The 25062-nt window shown below is 50.0% G+C and overlaps 1 protein-coding gene across 4 annotated transcripts in view; it reads right to left on the reverse strand.

The window, feature by feature from the left end:
* Positions 1 to 5349: 5349 nt before the first annotated feature.
* SGSM1 (small G protein signaling modulator 1) overlaps positions 5350 to 25062 on the reverse strand; it is a 76521-nt gene continuing 56808 nt past the window's right edge. For all 4 annotated transcript variants that reach the window (XM_034791392.1, XM_034791391.1, XM_034791390.1 and 1 more), the window contains 13 exons: positions 22749 to 22887; positions 21573 to 21637; positions 20785 to 20930; positions 19418 to 19546; positions 18691 to 18873; positions 15406 to 15477; positions 13201 to 13797; positions 12823 to 12947; positions 10598 to 10680; positions 10061 to 10170; positions 9626 to 9722; positions 8483 to 8650; positions 5350 to 7960 (listed from right to left, as the gene is read on the reverse strand). In XM_034791392.1, coding sequence (XP_034647283.1) covers positions 7872 to 7960; positions 8483 to 8650; positions 9626 to 9722; positions 10061 to 10170; positions 10598 to 10680; positions 12823 to 12947; positions 13201 to 13797; positions 15406 to 15477; positions 18691 to 18873; positions 19418 to 19546; positions 20785 to 20930; positions 21573 to 21637; positions 22749 to 22887 — 2003 coding nt within the window. In that variant the 3' untranslated portion in view covers positions 5350 to 7871. The remainder of the gene's footprint in view (positions 7961 to 8482; positions 8651 to 9625; positions 9723 to 10060; positions 10171 to 10597; positions 10681 to 12822; positions 12948 to 13200; positions 13798 to 15405; positions 15478 to 18690; positions 18874 to 19417; positions 19547 to 20784; positions 20931 to 21572; positions 21638 to 22748; positions 22888 to 25062) is intronic.

A 25062-nucleotide genomic window follows, 5' to 3' on the forward strand; every position in this document is an offset into this window, starting at 1 on the left:
ATTTTAGGAGTAAATTAATTTGGTAAAAATGAGTCCCTTAAGAAATGTAGTATCCAGTGTCAGACCTTTTTATTTAACCTCAATTATCTTATTAAGGAAACAATACAAACTCTTCAAATTTCTCATACAGTTAGAGCTCACCAAGAATTTGTGCATAGACTAATATTTGAAGATTTTATTTATTTTTCAGATAAATGGTCATTTTAAACTATTGCTGAAAGTCCCTCCCTCCGCAGGAGCTGGAGATGAAGTTCTATTACAGAGAATTCCATGAAAAATTGCCCTCTTTTGAATTGGCTGCTACCCCCTATTGTTCTGAATGGGAGTGAGTTCACATGCTGCCCTCAGCAAAGGTGTCCACTGCCTCCATTCAGCAAGCTCCTCATGGCGCAGAGAGGACCACTGTCTATACTCTGAGGACTTCACGGTTATTGGAAACAATGGGAGGTGGTGGCCATTTTGAAAGCAGGCAATTCTTTGAGATTTTCTAAATAATTTTATGTTCCAGCCTCTGCTGAAGGAGACACTTTCGGTTATGAAAAGTAACAGAAAAAAATGACCATTAATCCTAATTATTTCATTCCCAAACCAATCCATTGCACTAGATCTGCCCAATAGAAAGGGCACGTGGGTGGAGAACTAGGGTGAAATGTGGAGGGAAGGAGGTAGACAGAAGCTGGGTATACAGGTTACTTCGTGCTGATCTGTCAATGCACAACAGTTGTAAATGCAGCTTAACTAGCCAGTACAGTCTGGCTACTTAGTGCTGCTCCCAAAACCCATAACGCAGCTAGAACCTACTGGGAAGCCTGGCCCTAAAAGTAAAAATAAAACACTTAAGTTTGATACTTCATATCTTGAAATCATTAGCAATATCACACTGTAACATTCTCTTTGGGCTTCTCGGTCAGTGTTCATGTATGAATTTTTAATATTTTTTAAAGGAAACGCTCGACAAAAACTAGAGAACTTACATCACTAATTTAGGGTAAAATACATTACAAGGATGGTGTAACTATTCAAAACACAAGCATTATAAACCCAGGATATTCAGCGTTAAGGTTAAGCTTACAAATATGTTGAGCTATAGAAATGCAAGTTAAGGCACACAAACAACCATAATTCTTGTCCTTAGTGACACCAAAAAAAAAAAAATATGTCTTTAAAAATCAATTTAATCTGGGACTGAAAAACTAAAAAACGTTTTGATCATTAAGGTATGTTTCTTGCAGGTTGTAACTACAGGAGAGAGTTAAGGTGGTTTGGGTACCCTAAGTAGGAAGACAGAAGAGGCAATATTCAAAGGGATGTAATGGCAGGTATTTAGGAGAGGTCCAATATTATACAGGAAAACACCATCTTTATCTACTGCAGAGTTTTAATGATTAGTTCTAGCAATAATTACCAAATTTCTATATTGCTAGAAAATGTGCACTTCATAAATAACAAATTGTGCTCTTTCAGTATCTACATGTGCTCAAGAAATATGGGAAACATTACTAGAACTGCTGGTTTTAGCTAAAATTCCAAAGCAGACAGATAAATCACAAGGATGCCATTTCTTCAGTACATTTGTCAAATTTTAAAAAAATCTCTCCCCTTTATCTCACTGATGAAATTGGTTCAGAGACTATCACTGGCTGAACAGGGAAGCTACAATACGGGGGAAACAGAGCAGCAACTCACACTGCATGTTTTCAAGTCATTTAATTTTTTTTAAGAAAATCATGTGTCATGTGTGACAAGGGTTGTGGAACAAGGGCTCTGTATTCTTTATAGACTATCCCTAAAGTAGCTCCCAACTCAGTGAAATCAGTCGATTGACAGAGCAAGTGGGGACAGAAAAGACAGTCAAGCGTTTCTGGAGCAAGAATGACATATGACAGTTAAAAAAAAAAAACAGCCATAAGAAAAACGAAAGTAGGAGTGAAATTCCCCCCTGGCCTAGGCCCACAAAGGCCTACGTACCTCTCAAGTGGGACTTAAGTGGCTTGTGCCTGTCCTCTGCTGAGAGGTGAATTTTACCCAAACAGAAGAGCTAAAATTATGCTGTCTACATTACAGCATCAGGAGCAATTGCTTCCCTTGAGATGGCTTTTAAACCACCAGTAAAAATTATCATTAACATCTGTACTTCTATTGCAGTCTTTAGCTACAGCAAAACCAAAATTCTGTATGGTAAGAGGCTGCTAAAAAATAAAAGGCTGAGTAAGAGTAACACTTTGCAGCATCGCAGCCTTCAATGCAATCTTGGTCTTGGGAAGAAAAGTCAATCTATATGAGAAGTGTTTATAGAAAGGCCATCCAGAGTCTCAACACAGGAAAAAAGAAAAACCTCTTCTAAAAAAACCACATTCAGGAACAAAGACCACTTCTAAAATGTTTACTTTAGTAATGCTGAAAAAGATGGATATCAAGAGTCGTTTGGTGGGTCACATCTGCAGAAAGCTCAAATGCAGGCAAAGAATCCATTAACAACCCCCTTAGGAAAGGATCAGGGTTGGAATTTGTTTTTGGACATTAAGTAGAATGTATACAAAGCAAGCTGATCTGAGAGCTAAGTATATAGAGCAAAAAAACCTCCCCTCTCTGCAGAGGGTCAACACATGAGCTCACATGGGACTTTAGAGGTGCAAATTGCATCCATATGGAGTTGCCGAAAGAAAATATTCATCTGGCTCATCTAGTTTGCCCCATATCACAATAATTGTCTAATGCATTTCTCTGCCAAAGGCTCTATCCTAGTGTCAAAAGTCAATTTGTCTGCCTGCACAATGTGTAGCTTCCCAGGGAAGGGAAAGGAAACAAAGAAGTAATATGGCTCTGTTCTCTCAGAAAACCCAGGGTAATACTTAAATGTTAGGGCCTCTACGACACAGGTGCACACTCAGGCAGAAAGGAAAGGATTGAGGAGAAGGAAAAAGAGGTGCAACAGCTAGATAAGCAAGATCCTACTCTTGTAACTGGGTAGCTTTGTACCGACCCTGACCCCTAGACTTTTAGTGTGAGAATATGTGCTTGTTTTCCACTGGTCTCACCACATCCTTTATCCTATTATACACATAAGCAAACTCTTTCCCAGTGGCCACCCTCCTAACTCATTCTGTTTAAATAGGGTTACCATACGTCCGTTTTTTCCCGGACATGTCCGGCTTTTTGGTAATCAAACCCCCATCCGGGGGGAATTGCCAAAAAGCTGAACATGTCCAGGAAAAATACCGCCGGCCGGGCACTTCCCCTCCCGCGGCTGCTGTGCTCCCTACCTTGACTCTTCTGCTCTGTTTAAAGCCGAGCCGCCCGAGCGCTACCGGCTTCGGGCAGCCCCCATGCTTCCGGACCCTGAGCCGCTGGCCGGGCACTTCCCCTCCGGAGGCATGGGGGCCGCCCGAAGCCCGAGCGCTACCGGCTTCACGGTTTGCCGGGCAGCCTCCAGACCCTGCGCCCCCGGCCAGGCACTTCCCCTCCCGGGCTCCGGCGGCTGCTGTGCTCCCTGAACTCCTGGGTTCTGTAAGCGCCGAGCTGCCCGAGCGCTCAGCCAGGGGTGCAGGGTCTGGGGGCTGCCTGGCAAACCGTGAAGCCGGTAGCGCTCGGGCAGCCCTTTTCGCGTGGCTGGGAGGGAGGAGGGGGAATGCAGGGCGCTCAGGGGAGGGGGCAGAGTTAGGGCGGGGACTTTGGGGAAGGGGCAGAGTTGGGGCAGGGCCAGGGCCCCTGGAGTGTCCTCTTTTTTTATTTTTTAAATATGGTAACCCTAGTTTAAATCACCAAAAGGAAATCGGGACTGTCCCTATAAAATTGGGACATCTGGTCACCCTAGACACACCAGGCCCTGTGTGCATTAGTTGGAAGTCTTGTGAGGTCAGTTCCCATTCATTACAATAGAACCCCTATTTTACAACTAATTAGGGATTGAGGTGTTCAGAAAATGGAACATCTCAAATTGACAGTGGTACGGTGCTCACGTTGCAGTGTGATACTCTGTGTCTCGTTCTTCTTCTCCTCCAAACTACTCCAAAGCGATTTCCAGTGCATTGAGCCATTAGACTGTGAAGGGCTGTCGACTCATTTTTCAGTGACACCATTTTCATTATGTGATTTTTTTTTCCCCATCAGGAAAAATGGGTTGTATAACTGGCTGTTTGTAAGACTGGTGTTCACAAAAATCACGGTTCTAAAGTATTTAAACCACTGATGGATGGGTGGGGACATCATACAGTCACGTTATCTAATTCATGTTTTGGTTTTGGAATCAATTTGCTCACAATTTTTTTTATTTCAGACAGACAAGCAAACACCCTCTTTCCCCCTTACTGCTCTCTGAGTGTTCTGTTGGAACAGTCTCTGTTTCCAGGGGCTCTAATGTCTCTATTAAATCCAAACTATCCCAGTTTTTCAGGGCCTTTGTGACTCCAAGTACACATTCTATGGACACACACGCAGAGCTGAGCTAGGACCACATATGACCAAAAGCTATGGAAATTTGCCATGATTACAGTACATCTTGACTTTCTAATATGCACTGTTTATAAACCCCACCAATCAGCCAACCTGCCTGTGGCTGTGCACATGAATTAACAACCTGGCAAGATATCTGAACAAGAAATGCATTCAAAGAGCAAAGCACTCAAGATAAGACATCCGCCTGACCAAATTCTGCTCTGAGCTTTGCATGCACAACTCCCACTGGAATATCTGAGAGCAGAATTTGTTCCACTGACTTTAATGTATGCTGGCAGCTCCCATTTGAATGTTGCATTTGGTGCATTGACTGCAATGGAGTTACTCTGGATTTACATTCAAAGTGAGAGTAGAATGTATCCCTCAAGCTTTCTCTATAGACACTTTTCATTATTTTTCTGGAGAGTACCCTGGGATCAGTTTAACGTTCATACTCTTAGAGCAAAATGGATGCAGTGTTGCTTTAACTGCAGCCTAATATATTACATTCTTGGGGGAATCTAAATTGCTGCAATAAAACACATTAGGCCCCGATCCTGCAATCACTTCTACCCAGGATGACCCCAGTGCCTGTGCAGAGCCCCACATAAATCAGTGGGGTGATAGAGGCCACCTGTGGCGATTCCATTGAGGGATCAGGGATAAAGTTGCTACCTCTGTTTCTGTTCCACAATTTTTAATCAGTGCTAAACCAAGCAAAGCTGAGGTCAAATGGTTTCTTAACCTGCATTGAGCTTTTTGTTGCAGTAACAGAACAATTCTCACAGTACAAGGAAAGTGACAGATTGGCACATCACTGAGTAGGTGCTATAGAGAACCACGCCGTTCTTAGAAGCAAAGATTTTTTTTCCCCCCCTCAAAAAAATAATACCCCACTTAAATCACATTTTTTTCTCTATACTGTATATATAGACACAATTTTCTGGTAAACATTTACAGATATGTTTGCAACATTGAAAGATATATCTCCATTTGCATAAAGAGTCACACTCACTGAATTCAGTATACAAGGACACACAGTAATGTACAATCAATAGAATAAATAAATACTTTTTTTTGTTAGAAGTTATTCAAAAACACTGCTATTGATGGGCCCGAAGACACAGTCAGATAATACAGATAGCTGATATTGTGCAGGATTCTCAGCTATCCATTAAAAAAAAAAAAAAAAAAAAGCCTGAAAGCTAGTGTCATCAGAGTTGTTGCTTGATAAAATACTACTAGTTATGCCTATCTAATGGTTATTATTCCTTAGTTTTGCTATGTGAAGGTGTCACTTTGATCCCTTCCACTTTAGAACAAGGTTACTCAGATTGTTTATCCATTCTAACATCTGAAAAGCTACAAGTGTAAAATCAGGAACAGGTCACCAGCGTAGGCGTGAGATTTGCTCTCTGCTTTAGGAAAAGATGAAAGATTCATAGGCGAACCTGAAGGTTTAAAGCCCAACTTCTTCAGTTTCCATGCAGACTATTTCAGATGCTAGTGCGGACTGTTTTCTCCAGTAAATTAAGCTCTTTTTGGCGTTTAATACAGCAGATTGGCTCTAACCTGGACAGAAAATTGCTTCAGAGGGTTTCCTACCTCATGTGGATAAAGTACAAATAGCCTGCAAAATAAGAAATTAGAGAAGACAGATTTCCTCTGCTTTCACCTCGCGCTGTATTCTTCTTCAGCAAAAGGGTTCAGCAGGCCCTGCCCTTCCCTGGTTTGCAGTTACAGACTCTGCATCCCACTAGTACAGGGGGATGAGGTGATTTGTTCACATACTGCAGACTGGCTCACTGTACTCTGCAACTGATTTCTGGAGCATGCACTATTTTCTTCTGGGTTTCTTCTGCAAGCAACGTCTGAGACACACAACACACAAATACAAAATACATCCAGTACAAAGAAGGGTTCTGCAGGAGGAGAAACAGAGGAGTCCCTTTCCCCTTCTGGTGAACACCACTCCCTCAGCACGGAGGGCTCTGGCCTAGCCCTGCTGGGGGAGCTGAGTGGAGGAAGAGAAAACACATTTATCACACATTTCATGGCTGGCAAACAGATTTTTGCAGCACAATTTGAGAGCAAGTACCCTTGAAAGAGCTACAGCAAAGCATTTTCCCAGCTGCCAGGAGCAACCACCAACTGGTTTAGCCATGACAATGACCTTCCTAGGCAGGTGGGAACTAACCCACTAACACAACCCACTTCTCTCCTTTTCCTCTTCTACTTTTTTTTACCTGAGTTGAAAAATAAACCCAAACTCTTGGCTGCACTAACCTCACCAATTATCCTGCAGCTCAGTTTTCCTGCTGCTCTTGTGTGGGCCAAGGTGCTGCACGCCACAGCACCAGTGGGGCACAATGCTAGTGCCACTGCAGGGGAGCTGCCTTGGAATTGCACCACTCTGGGTACCCAGAGCAGAGAATGCTAAGCTTGGTCTATTTTCCTCCACAAGCCCACCGATGTCCAACTGGAGTCTTTCCATTGACGTCAATGGGCTAAGGATCAGGTTCCAGAAACACAAAAGACTCCTCTGGCACAAACTCTGAATTTTCAAAAAAGCTCAAGGCCGGATTTTTCAAATGCTCAGGACCCACAGTTGGAACCAGACTTTCCAGTAGAGCTCAGCTCCTATGTTGGCACTGAAATACTTGGCATCCTGAGCTCTTTTGGAAACTTAGCCGGAGTTGGAACTCCACATGCTCTGATCCTGGGGTGAGGAGCAAACTGTCAACCCTAGGGAATGGGAGGAAAACAGAGCCCCAAACAAGGAAGAGGGTATATCATAGGAGGAACTTCTCTGATCAGAGTCTCTCTGCTGAAGGCACAGCCTCACGCTCCTCCCCCAGAGCCGAATGCTGAGAACACCCTAGTTTTTACTAGCTTGAGAGGCATGCTGCCTGGCTTTCTTGTCACGTGGGAAAGCTGCTTCTTGGGAAGTGCTTTGTTCCCCTGCAGTATATGCTGCAAATTCAAAGGTGGACCAAGGGACAGCAGAGGCATAGTCTGCCTGTAGCCCACCCTCTTTGAGAAAGCTTTGTCTGGAAAGTGCTCTTGCTAAAGATGGGAACCATAACTGCAATAATACCACCAAAGCAAAGCAAGGCAAGGCAATGTCTGCCCAGGATTTGCTTCCAACGTAGAAATGTTTGAAACAAAAAATAAGATGCAGATTTACAGATCTTTGGTCAATCACTGAAAGCGAATGTTGAACTGAAGAACTAAACTAGGGGACCCTTCCCCTAATGTCTAAGCTCAACAGCATGAGAGCAGAGATAAGGGTACTTTCATCTTAGAGAGCAGCATGTGTCAAACTACCAAGGTTTTTTTGTCACAGGTGTGGCACTTCAAGAAAAAGGAGATGGGGAAGGAAGTGTTGGACGGGAGTCGGCGACATCTCGCCAAACACCCCACCCTTCCCAGGCCTTTCATTTATTCTCAATCAGCGTCTGGACTTTGTAAACGAGATCCCGGGCCAGCTTCAGGAGCTGTTTGGTGTTGTGCCGCTCGGCCATTTCTGGAATATGGAAGGAAAAGGAATTAACAAACGATGGCTAAATAGCTCCCAGTCCTGAGAAAGCTGAGAGCCCGTCAAAGGTTTGCATCTCTCTGCCCATGCCACGTTTTAGGAAGGGGCTGAAGCTATTCAGAGCAGTTGTGGGGCCCTGATCATGGCTGTGTCCAGAAGCACCATATTTAATATTTATGAGAATCATTACTAGCTAAAGAATCGCTAGGGGACTGTTCTCTACCGGGAAGTGTACCGTGTAACAAGTGGAGAATCTGAGGCACAGAGCAGCAAAGCAACTGCCCTCAGGCCACAGAAGAAAAGCAGAGTCCGGATTAGAACCTACAAATTGCTGGCTCGCAGCCTTCTGCTCAGGACATCAGCCTAGTGGCCTCTCATAAGCAATCTTGCCCCATTCTGTTTCAATAAACGCTAGTGATTAGTATAGACTAACCTACCCTAACCACAGAGACTTGCTGACAAAGACTGAGTACCTGCCCTAGATCCAGCCCAACAAAACTCAGGACGTACCATTGAAGAACTTGATGATATCTGTAAAATCCATGTTATTTTCCAAAATGATGTCCCGGTACATTTCCACCAAGGCCAGGGCTATGAAGAGGACATAGTGCGAAGAGGAGACGCGTGCAGCTGCCCAGATTGTCTCCCAGACAGAGAAAACATCATCATACACCAGCTCTGGAAAAGAGAACAACAATGGCTAAGCCAGGGCGTCGTTTAGGATGGGTTCAGGACCTGGAATGGGGCTATGGAGAATGCCTAGCAACTATGGCGAGTCCCTTCTTTGGAAGGTTGCAGAATTATTTTTCAAAGGGGATTTTGTTTCCGACTGATGATTATTTGATATGGAAAGTTGTTTTTATAGATGGAAAGTAATCAGACTCCTGCCAGAACTTAAGGACCTAAGTGTGGCCTGACTCTTATCTCACATCACTTCACTAGCAACTGGAGTTCTATGGGGGGACATGACAGAACAGAGCTCGCTCCCCACCAATCTGACATTCCAAACCTACAGCCCGCCTACACAGGAACCTCCCCCCGCGCTGCCTTTTGCTGTAGCTTTGTGTAACTACCTATGGGGACTAGGATGAAGCCAGTTTATTGTCTCTTCCACCTGTGAGCGAAGGTCTCCAAGGGGCGAGAGGAGAGGCCATTAGATGAGTGTGTCACAAAGCCCCATAGTGGAAACTTGTTTTTAAAAAAGGAGAGTCAGTTGTTGGCCCCCTAGGCTGTAAAAGCTTTGGGACTAGGGATGTTTTGCATGTATTAGCCCTGTAGAGAAAAAAGTCGGCGGCCGGGGGTGGGAGGCAAAAGGGGCAACAACAGGCAGCACTTTAAGCAGGGTCCTTTGCCGTGGCAGCGCTTTAAAGTCAGCGGGGTACGTGCCGGTACTGGTGGCCACTTTTTACCGGTACACCGTACCGGCCCGTACCGGCCCACTTTCACCCCTGGCGGGAAGAGTCCCTGGACGAGATCCCTGTGGGATGGGGGGTGAGCGGAGACCGAAACGGGGTCCCTGAATTTGCCTCCTCCCCCACCCCAAGGAATATCTGAATTTATGCCACGGCTTTTAAGGTAGAGGCATCCTGGGACTTTCCTGTTGCACTTGGTTCATCAGAGGCCTTGACGACATGGCCAGGTCACGCCACACACCTCGCTTGAAGTCCAGGAGAAACCATCGATAGCAGAAGTAGAAATGGGTGTAGTCCCCATTCTGGTGCATCAGCTCAAAGAGCTCAGAGTCCAAGATCTGGCCAAAGAAAGCAAAGGGAGTCCAGAATCCAGTTAGTGTACGAGACGGCGCCAGCTATTGCTCCCATCCGGCTTTTCTGCCCTGCCCTCAACCCCCTCCACATGCTCCCTCAGGCCTTCTCTTCAAGCTCCTCTGTAGCCGTAACACTCCCACATACTGGGCGTTCCCCCACAAGCCCCTCCATAACCCTGCCCCCCACACCAAGGGTGCCTGCTCCAGAACCCTCCCCACTCCCCCTAAGAGTCCTTCTAACACAACAGGCGGATGAGGAAAAACCTTCCTTCGGTTGGTCTGAAGCGCCACCACCTTCTCGCCATGAGCCCCAGGCCCAGTACCTGGATCAGTGACCTCATGTTAGCAAAGTGGGTGTCCATGGCTCCCCCATGTGGGAAATTCTGGTTCATCCTTTTCATGAGCTCGGTGAAACAGCTGAACGCGAGCGCCTCTGCATGGGATAACAGAGAGAGTGTCATGGCTCTACTGCACTCATGCGTTCATGTGTGTACACACCAGTTACATACAGGCACCTTGACCTGGGTGTCTATATGTACACATCTGCTCACACGCACACGCACACAACCACAACTGAAAGTAACCAGCCTGTGTTGCTTAATCTCCACAGCAGAGAGCCAGGATGAAACAGGTCATGGTGACAGAGCTTCTCCCCCCGCACCCAGAGGGGTCTCTCCAGGCGGGAGGCTGCGTCGAGGAAGCATGGACTCGTGCCGTCCCTGTTTGGGGGACAGAGCCAGACAGGCCTGGACACACCAGATCTGTGGGGCTGACTGAGCCAGCGCGCTCTCCCCACACCTCCCCTCTTAAATACTCAGCTAAACGCACTCCCTGGAGCTGCCGGGACCCCAGCCACTCACCATCATCCAGGATGACCAGGAGAGGCGCCAGCAGGTCGCACATTCCCTGCACGTAGCCGATCTCAATGTGCTGCCAGATGTAGCTAGGGAGAGAGCGGGGAAGACGGGCTGTGAACTCCCCAGAGGGGCCGGGCCCAGCGTACTGCTCATCTCTTGGAGGGCAGCCCACCTTCCTGTGAGCAATGGGATGGGGTACTTGGCAGTAGCCTGCCTGCCCCACTGATTCCATGGGGCCAAAGTCTGAAGCCAAAGGGCTCGATTCCCCGGTGCCGGGCGCTGTCATTACTGACTGGGTGGCAACCCACACAGCAGTGCCTGGCACCAGGTGGGGGAATCAGACCCCCCGGATCCCCAACGACAACAGGCAAGTGAGGCCAAGTAAAACTGAGTGACGATGTGGCCCCTGGAGGGAGGGGAAAAGGCACTGCTCTAATTAACCACTAGGCCCAGCAGTACAGTGCCTTTGGAAAGGACCTGCCAGCCCCACTATCGCTGGTGGCTAGTCCCTGGAACATCCTTCTAGATGGGCCACACTCGAAGGGCGCCGGGGGAGCCGCTGGGTTCCTGCATGTTCCTGACAGAAATACAGTTGGTTCAGGGTCTGCAGAGCCGTCTGCTCCCTCTTTTCTCCCTATGGGGGTGGAGCAGGGGGCATGCTCTGTCGTTCTGGAAGAGCCTGGAGAATATGTCTCATTCCACACTCTACCATGCACCCCTTCACGCCACCGCGTGGAACAGCCATCCTTCCACGGAGACAGACTGGGCCAGCAGTGCCACGGGCAATCGGCCACAGTGACACAGGCTCACCTGCCCCTGCAGCTAAGGAAGCAGCCTGGGCCATGAAAGGAGGGCCACAGGGCTCGGCAAGGAGACATGAGAGCTGCCTTCACTTTCCCCTGCTAATCCTACCCTCGGGTTTGCTCACTCATTCCAGCGCAGCTAGCCTGTAAACGACTCACTTGGGCAGGTGAGGGGATAGGTTAACCATTACATTCGTGGTGCACATCCCACGTCGATATCGGGCAAGAACAACTCAGCAGGGACCAGCTCAGGAACAAGTGAAATCAGAATCAAGCAGTGCCAGGGGCAATGGTGAAAACAGTGAAGAGTTTAACACTAGTTTGTAAAAAAAGACACATGCCTCTCCCCTCCAGTCCGTTCTCTGGCCCCCAAGAAAGCCTGTCTGAGCAGAGCACCTGCTGCTGCTTCTTCTCCCTCCCTGGATCAAGGGCTCCTGGAGAGTAATTAGCCTGGCAAAGATCACATGCCAGATTTGGTAATCAATCAAAATTCACTACAGAAGGCCGCAAAAACCTATTCGTGGCATAAGGAAATCATTACTGAATAACCCTATCCATCTTTCCAGATGCCTGCTGCATTGTAGGTCTCATCTCAGCCAAGATCTTCCAGGCCTGCCTAGGAGACTGACAGCTCTAATAAAATCACTTCTTTTCCTCATATTATTGAGATGTGTAATATTAACGCTTCAGCTTTCACTGCCACTCACACGGTTGGGTCAACAGAGCCAGAGCTGTTTGTGATCTGTGAGAGTATCTACAATGACCTCTCCATGAGATGACTAATCAACAGAAGTCAGAAATCCACCCAGATATTTCTGTCTCTCCAGGTACTCCTACAGCCCTCACCACCGTACTGTTTGCAATAATATGCACATGTAATGAATGTCTGGCATTTGCACTCCTCGTTAGCATTTGAGTTCTGCAGGGTGAATCCTCATTAAAACTCTGCATAACCAGACAAGTGAGTGGGCTGCACCGTGTTACCCAACGGGATGCTGGACATGGTGAAGCAGTGTCTGCTGCTGTCCTGTGGGACCTTGCTAGCACTGAAGAGTGGAGCCCACCTACTATGAGCTACACAGCAAGCTGGTCCGGGCTGGATTCATACCACAAGACAGAACTGTATCACTGCTGGACCTGAGGTGACCAGCAAGAGCTAAAGGCTATTGCCATCGCTTCCTCTGCTCCTGGGGGTGGGGTCTCAGAGGCTAGATTCTTGTAGCCACAATTCCCTGTCTGATTACGAGCTGCACTAGGACACTGGAGCCTTCTAGGGGGAGAAACAATAAAACAGAGAACAAATGGGTTTGGAGCAACACTGGAGCCAGCACCGTTGGCTTGGGGTTTCCCGTTACATTCACACAGGTGGCCCTATTCATGAGTAGGGTGCAAGTCAGCTCCTGCCCTAATCCCACAGGTCGCTACCTGCACATGACGTTGCGGAGCTTCTCGAGGTTGGCAGGTGTGAAGTACCAGTAGTTCCGGTCACATCTCTGCACATCCTTCTCAATGCGATGCAGGTTCACAGTGTACATGTCCAGGAGCTCTGGCTACAGAAATACAGACCAAAATAATACAGATGAATTCATCCAAAAACCCCCAAAGGAATGCTGCAAAGTCAAATGAATCCCTGTGCACCGCACTCTGCTCAGAGGTTTGCTTGTGAAGGAGGTAGCCAGCATGCATGCAACTGCAGAATTAACATGGTGAGTCGCACAGAGCAACTGGTGAACTGCATTTGAAAAGGGACCTACAGACTGCTGGCTCTCAGCCCGAGATGGAAATTCCTAAGCAAATACTCACAGAATAGGTGACCCCAGTTGAGGAGACGGGAGAAACTTCATTGTTAGCCAAGTCAGCCACAGCTAGTGAATCCAGCGGTGGGTACAAGCTCTCCATCTCTGGTTCCTCCGACAGATTGTCCTCACTCCCCACCAAGCTGTGCTTTTCAGCTTCACTATCAGCCCAGCTCTCATCCACCACAGAAAGGCCCACCGCTTCATTGTCAGGCAAAACCACCGCTGTGCTCCCGCCATCTGGAATAAAGACTTCTAAGCTTCCATTGATGGGACATTCACCTTCCAGGCTGTCCTGGCCCTGCAGATCCTCCCCCGCCAGCTTATCCTCTGACAGTGTATTGGCTGAGCTCTGTGGTTTCGGGGCCTCGGCCCCACTGGCTTTCCCTCGGTGGCAGGACCCGGTTTTGCTGGATTCCGTCGCATTCTCGTCAGTGCTGAAGCTGTGCTCAGACGTGCTGTAGAAAGTCTGGGAAGAGGGATGGCCAGGCTCAGGGGAACACGTGCCATTGGCGATCGTCCCGTTTAGGATTTTGGCTTGTTTGCCGTCTTCGAGTTGGGCATCTGCCTCCGTCAGTTCAACATCCTCAACTGATTCAAACACCTGTGCAGACAATGAGCAGAAAGGCCCCTTAGCCCAGGCAAATGCCCTTTGCGTTCACCATCAACCCCTAACTCTTTGGCTGGTGACGCAATCCCTGGGTTTCATGCCATGGGGAGAAAAGTGAGGTTCTGCTCTGAAAAGTGACACCATCCTACCCAGTCACTGTGCTCCCTGTATATGTTCAGAGTCAACCAACGAGCAGCTTTCACTGCTTTCAACTCCTGCTAGCTCTGCAGCACCAAAGCCAGCCGAGAGAAAGCTGGGTCCTAGTTTGGCTTGCACATCATCAACAGAATGTAACCAAATCAGTTACAGCCGTGCAACTCCATAGGCAACAGACAGTGGGGCAGGGCAGGTGTAACTGAAGGCAGAGTCTTTACGGTGCATGACAATGGAGGAGCTAGAAAGACCCCAGCATTCCTCTCAGATCCCAGGATGAGCATGCAGGGCTGGCAGCTGGAACAAAGCACGATTTGCCCATTAGCTGAGTGGGTTGACGTGGAAGCAAGGGGCTCACAATGCCATTTTAGAGTCACTTCCCAAAGCCATCGTGAATTTTTGAGCATATTAACTTAAAGTACAGCCCACAACAAGACGCTCTGGTGACTGGAAGTGACCTAGACTCATTCCCATCACATTAACAACCGTTTAGGGGCAACGATGTTGCACAACATTCTGCAGCGCATTTACGTTCGAGTCTAGGGGCCGTCACAAGAGGGGGCAAGAAATCGGCTCGAATACTCGGCTGCTTGCTTTGGATGCTCACGCAGTTTGTGCGGAGTCAGTGCAGACAAGCTGTGCCCGACTCCAGTGCATTTGGACCTCCTCTGGGTTAGGAGTAAGAGATGGGGCCAAATTCAGGCACTGCGTAAGACCTACTCCAGCTAGAGGCAGAGCACTTGCAGCTCCGTTCTGGTTATAGCCACTACCCTGAGGAAGTGTCACTCCACTGAGAGGGGCCCACACATCTTGATTCTGGCTCTGTTCTAGCTGCAGTATCCATTCAGGATGCTCCAATACATTTTCTAGGATTAGCTGAATTTTATTTTGTATGTCACCAAACTGCAGGTCCCTGCCACGGACCTGGCCATGTAAGACGACAAAAACGTCACCATGTGTTGTGCCCACTGAAGCCTCAGCTTCAAACATCCAGCCTCATTCGATCTAGCCATTCACAGTTTCTGGTTATTTACAAAAGGCCCCGCCAGCACTCCTTGCAGTGACGGCCTTCTACGCTGTATTTTAATGCAGAAAGGCACTGTGTGTTTAGCAGGGTTGTAATTTAGGTACACAAATGGCTGTTCATATGTAAATCAGCTCACGGCGCCAAAGCAGGAAGCTAATGAGGTCCAGGTTGGCACATGCACAAAGTTTGCAGAAAATGGGGCAAATCTTTCATTTGGAGTCCAGGCAGGAGGTCTGGCTGTCAAGTCCTATCAAGCGACGCTCTGTCTTGATCTCCGCAGCCTTCAGAGTAGCATGCAGGCTGAGCTCAATTAACTGTATTTTGGACACCCCTAATATAAGCCTGTTCAAAACTGGCGGATAAAGCTCTGGTATCAACCCAAGCTGGAGTCACACTAGAGGGTGCAAAGCTGGGTGGGTTACCTGGGTGCTGGAGCTGGAGTCACTCAGCAGCCGGGCGTGGCTTTGCCTGCCAGAGCTACAGCTTTGGGAAGACTGCAATAAAGAAGAGTGGAACAGTTCAGGGAAAAACGCAAAGCACAAGCTTATACTGTCCCCACCCGGATCCCCGGGGTGAAGCTAACGCTGCAGCAGCACCACTGTAACCTGCACATCTGCACACAAGGATTGGGGGGGAAACTGTACCTGATAAATCCTCATATTTAAATCAGGGAAACAACAGATTTACAGGACCTGGGATCTGTCATTCTGGGTCAGGTTATTGGTCCGGAGTTCAGCAGCCTGCCTCCAGCAGTGACTGGGGCTTCTTGTTAAGGGAGCGCTGGCGATTAAGAGATGTCCCAGGTGAATTGTTCAAGGCCGTACATTGGAGGGTGAGATGAGCTGCTTTCTTCTGGCCTTTGGGGAGGTGAAGCTGCATCCCCGAAGTGCCAGAGTCTAATCCTATTCCGGAGCGAGCAGTGAGCCGATTCACCGCCTCGGAGTTTACATAAGTAACCAAAGCCCAGGCCATGACTCAACCCCTCCTCCCTACGCACGCTCTTCGGTTTCTAAAGTATTGTAATTTCAGAGAGACTCTGTCAAGACTGACGGACTAAAGACGCGACAGCAGCATTTGCTGACTCCAAGCTGACGGGGAGCAGGCTGCTTTCCTGCTATGGGTCTGTAATGAACCACGCAATGCTTTGCTGCTCTGTCTGTCGAACAGCCGTTCATTGGCATTGACTTCCACAGCTAAATTAAGGCTTTGGGGAGAACGGTTTGCCCTGCTCCTCATCTGTCCATAACTCACATAGTGATACTTTTTAGAGTGGAACCAAGGGGCTATTTTCACTACATGTCAAAGTGACATATGCAAGTGGTGTGAAACATAACGTATGTGATGCCGCAATGAAGTTTAAAGAAAAAAACCTTTCAGAGCCAGAACAGGAGCAGGAAATTGCAGCCTCCTGTGCCCACCCCGGTGTTGTACTTGTTGGCAGGGTCTCCAGCGGGGAGGGGACAGGTGATCGCTTTCTCCATAATCGCGGGGACACTTTGCAACAGTAGATTTCAGATTTAAGGTAGGGAAGGGGTGATCCTCTACACTCATGGACTCTGTCAGGGCCCCTCCCAGGAACAGAGAGATGGGCCAGGTGTAACTCAGCCGCACAATGGAGGCACCACTGAGATAGGAATGATTCACTGAAATGCAGTAAATGCCAAATTCTCCGCCCACTCGCACCTGGCTCAGTGCAAGAGCTGTCAGCTTAGCTCCTGCAAGCAACAAAGGGATCTGCGCACTCCCTGCATATCCCCTACTCCCCCACCCACAGCACATGGGTACACAGCTACCTTCATCTCTAGCCGACAGATTCACCAACAATACACACACACACACACACACACACACACGCACACACTCTTTCAGGAGGAAGACAGATAATGCCGCAGTGGAGCAGAGCTGCAGCTCAGATAGCCTGACCCAGGGGTCTTTTTTGGCCTTCCTTGATATGGTTTTTGCTTCCAGTGGATGAGGTCAGGTGACTTGGCTAGTCGCTTGTTCTGTTGCACAGAAAACTCTCCCCCTGGCACTGCAATGCCCTGATCTGCAGCTGGCATCTTCCCAGTTCCCAAAGTCCTTGTATGGATGCGCTGCTCCAGTTTTCCTTCTCAGAGAACAAAGCTGGACTGAAAGCCCTCACACGTGTCTGTGTTCAAGGCTGTTTCCTTTAACAGACTCTGCCCTCCAGCCCTTGGCACTTGTTCTCTAGATTTATTTTCCTTGCCACATGCCAGTCCCGCAACAGCAAGCCCTCCCAAGGTCCACATCTAAACCCAACAGCTTCCTGCCCACCTGCCCATTCCTGTGGGACCAGTTCATCGCTCTGATGCAGAGCGGAATCAAAGGCACTCAGCTGGGTTCGGCAGCAATGAGGCAGAAAAGGAACAGGGATCCAAGTGAAGATTTCATGTCTTCCAAGACCTGTCTGTCAGCTATTCCCATAGCTTCTGACCCCTGCAGGTCCATACACCCCACGGGCCTGAGTCTCCTCCCTCTTACACCAGTTCAACACGGGTGTCACTCCGCTGACTTCACTGACGTTATTCCTGATTTACGCCAATCTGAGTGAGAAGAGAATCTGGCTCTAGGTTACAAAATATCCCTTCCTTTCTCCTCGCCCCCAGGAACATTGGAGTAAACGGGGTCTGAATGGGCCCCTTGCTGTGGGGCGGGTGTTTGTTCATGGTGACGTGCTATTGAATGCTGGGTGTTGGGCTCCCTTCCCCTTTTAATAACTGTTCTCTTGTTACACAGACTCCATGCTTGCGAGTGGGAAGTGTTGCCTCAGAGAGGTGCCCGGGGTGGTGTTTAATGTTCCCATGTTACAGGGCGGGAGGAGGGTCGAACCTGTTCTGTTTTGCATTGTTAAGAGGAACCCTTAGATATTGAAGCGAGTTCGTGTAGATTCAGACACCACCGGACAGAAAGGTCACACCTATGTACACCTGAATGAGACCAAACATGGTCATGGCCCTGGGCGTCTATCTATGGGCTGATCCCCGTGGGAATTCTACAGTCTGCACCGATCAGCCACTAACTCAGAAGGGAACAGTGGGCTCCATTCCCCTGCACCACTGCCCCCCTCCCCTCTCTCTGACACTGCCCCAGACAAGCCCCTAAACCTCCACGCTAACTGCCCAGCTCGGTGCATTGCTGCAATTGCTCGAGCGGTGGATTCTCCACCTACCAGCACACACGCTAGCGGAGTCAGCCGATTCATCTTCAACCCCACCCTTTAGATGCCAATTAATGCAGATAGAACCTATTTTAATACAATATTGTGGTGCTGGCTAACCAAACCCAGAGGCTGGCTAGCTGGCGCGACTGCAGCGCAGGTCTCGGTACTTCCAGGGACATGGGGATCACAGAGGCTGACGCTCCCATGGGGAAGGCAGAGGCTAGAAGAAGACACAGCTCTATTCCAGGGCCGCAGGGAGCACCATGAGCAGTACAGACCCAGGGAGGCGAAGGGGAGAGAGACACCGGAGAGGAGGAGTCAGACCAGTCTCTCTGTCTAGCTGGGAAGTGAAACAGTCATTGTGAACAATGTTTGCAGAGGAGCAGAAATGGGGAGAGGCAAAGAGGGAGGGCAGGAGAGAGAATAGGAAATGGGCCAACAGTAAAATAATACCAGGGAAAAGGAGCCCTCTTCCCCCACAGGGCAGATGGGGGGACCCCACTCGGCAGGCCCTCAGCCGGCTCACCTCGTTGCTGACAGTCGAATCCCTGTGCATCATCCTCTGAATGTGGGTGTCTAAGCTCGCCCCAGAAGAGCACTTGGCCAGAGCCGCAGCGTGGGATTCCTTCTCCCTTTGCCGAACGATGGCCTCGCAGCCCAGCCATTCCGCCATGATCTGTTCGTAGCAGGCCCGGATCTGATCGTCAACCTGCAGCATTCAGAGAGAGAGAACCCACCAGGACAGTCCGAATGCGGGCGTGGCTGCCCCTCTGCACGACTCCACCCCAAACATGCTCCCCACACCCCGAGCACGCTTGGTACCCAGGCTGAGTGCAAGGCTTCTGATGTCTGCTCTGAGTTCCGGTGTGGCACAGGCAGAGAAGCTCCCCCCGTCAGGCACCACATCATGGAGAAACTATGAGCCAGCTTCTTCCCTCCCCAAGAAGCTGCCAAATGGTTGAGCAAAGTGCACTTGGAAGGGGATCAGCCTCCAGCCAGACAGCAGCATTTCAATCCCTTGCTCATCCTGCTGTCTAGGCACTCAGACCTTTCCCCAGGCACTGCTGAGTCCAGCACCCCTCTGGCCCACCCCTCCCCACCCTGTCAGCACCCCAATCAGAGCCAGTGGCGCAAAACTTCAGCCACTGCGGGCTGGACACAAAAACCGCAGCTCTGTCCAGCTATCTTCATCCCAAAGCTTCCCAAACCCCAGGTCTCTGCCCTGGCAGCAGCCAGCCCAGTGGGAGACTGACCTCTCTCCTCTCAGCTCCCGTCATCCCGAAGTGGTAGTGGCCCAAGAGAAAGGGCCAGACGGCTTTCCTGATCTCAGGCTGGATCCCACCGTAGTAGATGAGCCGTAACAACTCCTGCTCCTCGTAACTCTGCGGGGAGAGCTCAGCCAGTTACTGAAAGGCCCTGGGCAGGACCGAAACCAGTTGGCTGCCATTTGCAACAACAATCCCTGCCCTTTTGCAGCCCCTGACAGCACCCCAGGATCTCTGGGGCACAACTTTCCCATAGCATGCACTCCTTTGGGGGCCGGGCTTGGACACCCAGGGCCTGAAGTTTTTCCAAGGTGCTGAGCACCCCAAACCCTGAACTCCAGCGCTCAGCCTGAAACAAAACAGAGGCACCTGAAGCTAGGGGGCACTTGGGAAAACGCTGGCCTTCAAGGGCCTTCGTTAAGCCAGGCAGGGCCCCTGTGCAGCAGCAGCAGAGGGGAGGAAGATGCGACACAAAAGAAAAAGTGATCTGGCCAAGGTCATTCTCGTGCTTTGCATGGCCAACAATGCAGCTCCGTAGCAGCAGCCCCGGGGCGGAGTTCGCACCTCCAGCACCACATCACTCAACCCTGCTGTGGTAAAAACACCTGTGCCCCGTTTACACTAGTGATCCCACCATTGCTACCCCTGGCCGAGCTGCCCCCCGGCAGTGGTGTAGGCAAGTCACAGCAAGTCAGAGCGAGAGCTGGAGACAGGGCCATGGTCTAGGTAGGTAGGGCTCCTGGGCTCTGGCACAGCATCGTTATGCAGCCTTGGGCATGTCACTTGACCACACTGTGCCACTCTTGCAGCATGGTGAAACGGTGATAACAGTGCTCCCCTTCGGGGGACTGCGCGTCTGAATCAATTCATTATCGTTTGAAAAGTGTTTTAAGACACTTGGGCGTAAAGGGCCATACAGATGCAGAGCATATCATTAATGATGACTGGCCAATGCACAAGCGGTGCAATAAATAGAAAATGTAACGGAGGGAAATAAAACAGATGTAGAAGTCAAAAAAGAAAAACAAAAGTGTCAAAAGGGCTTAGGCAGGCTCCCGTATGTTAGCCATTCAGTGCGGCTAGGCTTCTATCATGCATCTCACGAGTGCCCTTCTGGGGACCCTGAAGCAACGAACAGCAGACGGGATCTGGATCTCCGGATCCCAGTTGCAGGGTTCTTGAGCAGCATTACACAAGCAGATACAGCCCTGTACTAACCCACAGATGAGTCGCTGCCGGAGACGCTTACAATGTTGTCATTAACCATTGGTAAAAGAATCACAGAGCAGCTTTGTGTTGCAGTAATTCTTGCCTAGGCCGCGTTCTAGCCGTCCAACTAGAACGCTGGTCCCTACCGTGCTATCCTGCAGGTATTTTTGCCATATCTCTGCAGTCAGTCCACCGCTGGCATTACATGGCAGGTCAGGAGACACAATGTTGTGATTAACCAATGCGGACAGGTGGGTTCGCACAGTGGAGAGATGTCGACAGTACGCCAGCCCTGCAGGTGGAGCAAGGATTCGTTCAGAACAAGGCGCTTGGGCAGCCCCAGAAAACATAGATGGAAGCCCAGAAAAGACCCAGAATGCCAGTGAGTCCGTCCACCCTGGGCCACTGGCCTCCAGTGCCGATTTTCTAGGGCTTTTTCCAGTCTAATTCTAAGAGTCACAAACAAGGGGTCTTCCTCCTTTGGGAGACATTCCCCAGCCAGATACATTTCACTGCCAGGAGGGTTTTCCTGATCATGGGCAAATGGCTGCTCACTGGGCCAAAGCCTGTGATTTGGAGCCCCAGTCACGGAGCAGGACCCCGTTGTGCTAGGGGCCGTGCAAACACAGAACAAAGAGAATCCCTGCCCCGGAGAACGGACAGTCTGCATTTATATACGGACAGACGGGGGAGTACAAGGAAACAATACTGGTCAGCACGGCGGGCCGTGGTTCTGGCACACGAGCAGCCTAACCCGCTAGTCCCCACACTACGTGTATGCAATTGGTTGACAGCACTGGCGTGTGCACATGCCCTGCGTACGGTATCAGCCTGATTCCCTGGGCCAGCTCTCCTCTCTGTCACAAGCCGCAAGGGAGAGGAGAATCTGAGCCGGCCTATCTTCGAGGTTCAGACGGAGGAAGAGAACACTCACAGCCATAGAAAGCCCGGGAGAGGATCTGGTATTTCATGTTGTCACACAGGAGCTTTAGTGGGGTTCTGCCAAGAGAGAAGAAAACCAATCCGATACAAGAGAGGAATGGCTCCCATAATGGCCCCAGCCATCGCGCAGTGTCCTGGCCCACCCCACAGCACCGACTGCTCATGTGCAAACACCTGGAAATGCAGCCTCTCCTCAGTAATTCTATCACAGAGCAACCTGCCCCGCTCTGTGACCAAAGGGAGGGGGAAAGGGTTAACTTTCCCCCCTGGTTTGTTCACCCGGCAATAATTGTTCCATGCTAGAGGTGGGCACCTGCTAAGCAGGGAAGGGCCGGGAGGCTCGGGTTTTTTACAATTGATCAAATGTTTTGTTCATTCTAAGTTTTCTACTCCCACTGCCTGACCAACGCTGACCCGCGAGGGCTGGCTGGGCTTGGGAATAAGGCAATTTAGAATCAATGTGAATATTTACCGATGGGGAAACTGAGGCAGAGCACGTAAAACTGGGATTTGCAAAGATCCCACGGGAGTCAGGCACCCAACTAAGTCCCTCAGTCTCGTCAGAAAATCCCAGCCTACACTACCTGCCCAAGGCGGCAATGGGAACACATAGGAGAGCTGGGATCAGAACCAGGGAGTCCCAGCTCCCAGGCCTGTGCTCAGCTCGCTAGGCCAGGCCTGTGAGGAGATTACTGTACCACCATTAACCCATTCCGGACAGTCACGCCCATGACAGGATGAGCCCACTTAGGACACAGTCATTTTGCTGCTGAAGACTTTTCACTTCTACTTGGGCTACAAAACTGCCTTCAGGTCTCCACTGCAAGTGAAGGGTTCCCCACTTTTAACATCCACCCACGCCCCACCTTGGGAACCCAAACTGGCCTCAAAGCCCTTTTCCATTCCTAAGTGCCAGCCTGAGCATCCCAGCCTGAGGATTTAAACATCCAATGAAGGTGTCCCCATTTGAGCAGTAGCCGAGGGGGGCGGACACATGCCCTGGAGTCTGACCTAGCCCCGACTTAGAAAATGGGCCCAATGTCTCCCCCATCACTGGCCGTCAGTCACACTGACGCGCTCTGGGGATCTCAGCTTGGTTCCGGTGCATGCATTCCTGCTGTTGGGACAGGCAGACCAGCCACATTAACACGGCTTCCATTGGTTGTACCTTTCGTGGTTGCAGCCGTTGGATGGGCCACCATCGGAGGAGCTATTCTGGGAGCACGAGGAGCAGGAGGACTTGCGGGTGCTAGGTTGCCACATGGAAGGCAGGCTGCTGGCTGGTGTGTCGATCAGATCCTGGGGCACTGCGAGGGCAGGAAAAGACATCACTGAGCAATTGTGATAGGAGATAGATGGCTCACACGCCAGATGAGAGAGAGAGACGGGGACAGGAAAGTTCTGATTAGAGAGATCAATAACCCATGATCTTCCCAAGCAGATTGTATTAAACCACATGGGTCTGCTGCCAGCCAATCACATTGCTGAGTAGTGATGTACTAGCAGGAAAGGAAAGATCCAGGGTAGCTCTGGTGCATTCAGTCAGCTTGCTTGGGATGGCTGAATGCTGAAAAAGACCCAGGGACCATATGAAAAAGGGGAGGATATCAGAATCATGCCTGAAAAAGAAACAGTTTGATTAAGATGCTGCAAGAGCTTAACCAGGGCAGCGCAGGCAGGCCGCTCCCGGGATGTTGTCATTTGCTCAAATCTCTCTGGGCGGGCTTTGAATGGTCACTTGCAATGGTTTGGGTTTGAGATCGTGAGCAAATTTAGTCTCCTGCGTGTTCCCAAGTAATAGGCCAACCAGAGGCTAGCATGAGCGTCCTGTTCAGAGATCCCTGCACATTCTGGACAGCCTCCCAGCAGCTCTGCTACTGTTCTAGCACGACCATGCACTGACGCTCCTCTGCCATTTCTATCTGGGGCCTCTTCTGAACGATAAAAAGCGATAATCCAGTTCATTTGCACGTAGGAGCTAAGAGAGGGTAGGAATTCAGGCCTCCAGATGGCAGAGGCTTGTGCATGCCCCCTCGGCACCTCCTAACCCTCCCTGCTTGTCGTTCTTGAGCAGCTGCTAGTGTTGGCGATGGGCACCAGGCGAAGGGATACGAGGCCTCCCCAAGGCCTTCTCCCTTCTGAGAACTCAAATCAGGAAAACTGTAACCCAGACGGGGCTGCTGAGCCCAGCACGCAAGGATCCACAAGTGACAACATGGCCCAGGCAGCAAAACGAAAGTAACATGGGTGACAGCAACATTACGCTGATGCGGTTCAGTCCATGGCGCAGTGAGGGGTCTGGCCAGGAGGCTCAGAGAGCGTTTGGGGATCACCACAATCTTGCTTGTAGCAGGAGTCCTCGGGGTCATCTCCCTCCCAGCGGCGCCGGAGATTGCAGGGGAGGCAAGGAAAGGACGAGAATGACTGGTTACAGGAACTAAAGACGTGGAGACAGGGCAAAGGCACAAATGCGTGAGGGGAGGAAGAACCCGGGCAGGAGTTAGACCCTTAGGGGGAAGTCCTATATCATGTGACAGAGGAAGGTACCTCTGCCAGAGGAGCGGTCAATCATTCATTTAACGGTGAACTCCCTGCGTGAGGGAACGGTACAGGAGGGTTCAAAACAAAGCGATAGAAAGGGGCGTCTTTTCCCTTTGTTTTACTTTTAGGCTATGTCTACACTAGCACTTTTGTCGGTCGGGGTGTGAAAAAACCACCCCCCTGACCGACAAAAGCACCGGTGTGGACAGTGCTATGTCGGCGGGAGACGCACTCCTGCCAACACAGCTCCCGCCACTCGCTGGGGGTGGTTAATTACGCCAGTAGGAGCGCTCTCTTCCACCAGCTACAGCGGCGCAGCCGGCCGTGTTGTGGTCCAGTACAGACAGACCCTTAGGCAGACTTCTTCTGTGCCTCAGTCACACACAAGTTACTGGGCAAGAGACAGGAGTAACTGAGTGAAACTCTCTGGCCTCCATTATACAGGAGGTCAAACGAGATGATCTAATGATCCATTTCTGTGTCAAGCAACCCAATAGGATCATCCCCTACTCCGGGGAGGAAGGGGTGTGGCAAAGTCAGCTAAGCCAGTGTGAATTTTCTCACAGGACATTGTTCTCCCCTCTTTGTGCTGCTGGAGTAGCACAGAAGGGACCGAGGTCGGCCCAGGATCTGGCCCATTGGGGTTAGTGAAGTGTTTCCTGATTTGCACCAGTGCGAGAGAAGTAAACAGGATTCCCAATTAACACATTCCTGGCCACCTGCTTTTGCAGCGAGAGTGCCCAGAAAAGCTCGTGAACGCAGAAAAGGCTCTCGGTCAGAGTCCGAGGAATATTTGGGGAAGATTCTTTGCAACATTCACGGAGCTCTCTTGTACGGGGGCCTGGGGCCCTTCTCCAGCTATGAGAGCAAAGGGTTCACTGCTGCCCTCTCGACTGAGCAACGGGTAAATCCCAGTGATGTTGAGAAGGCAATTCTCCCTC

This window comes from Trachemys scripta, chromosome 15, assembly GCF_013100865.1.
Source record: "Trachemys scripta elegans isolate TJP31775 chromosome 15, CAS_Tse_1.0, whole genome shotgun sequence".
Classification (NCBI taxonomy): Eukaryota; Metazoa; Chordata; order Testudines; family Emydidae; genus Trachemys; species Trachemys scripta.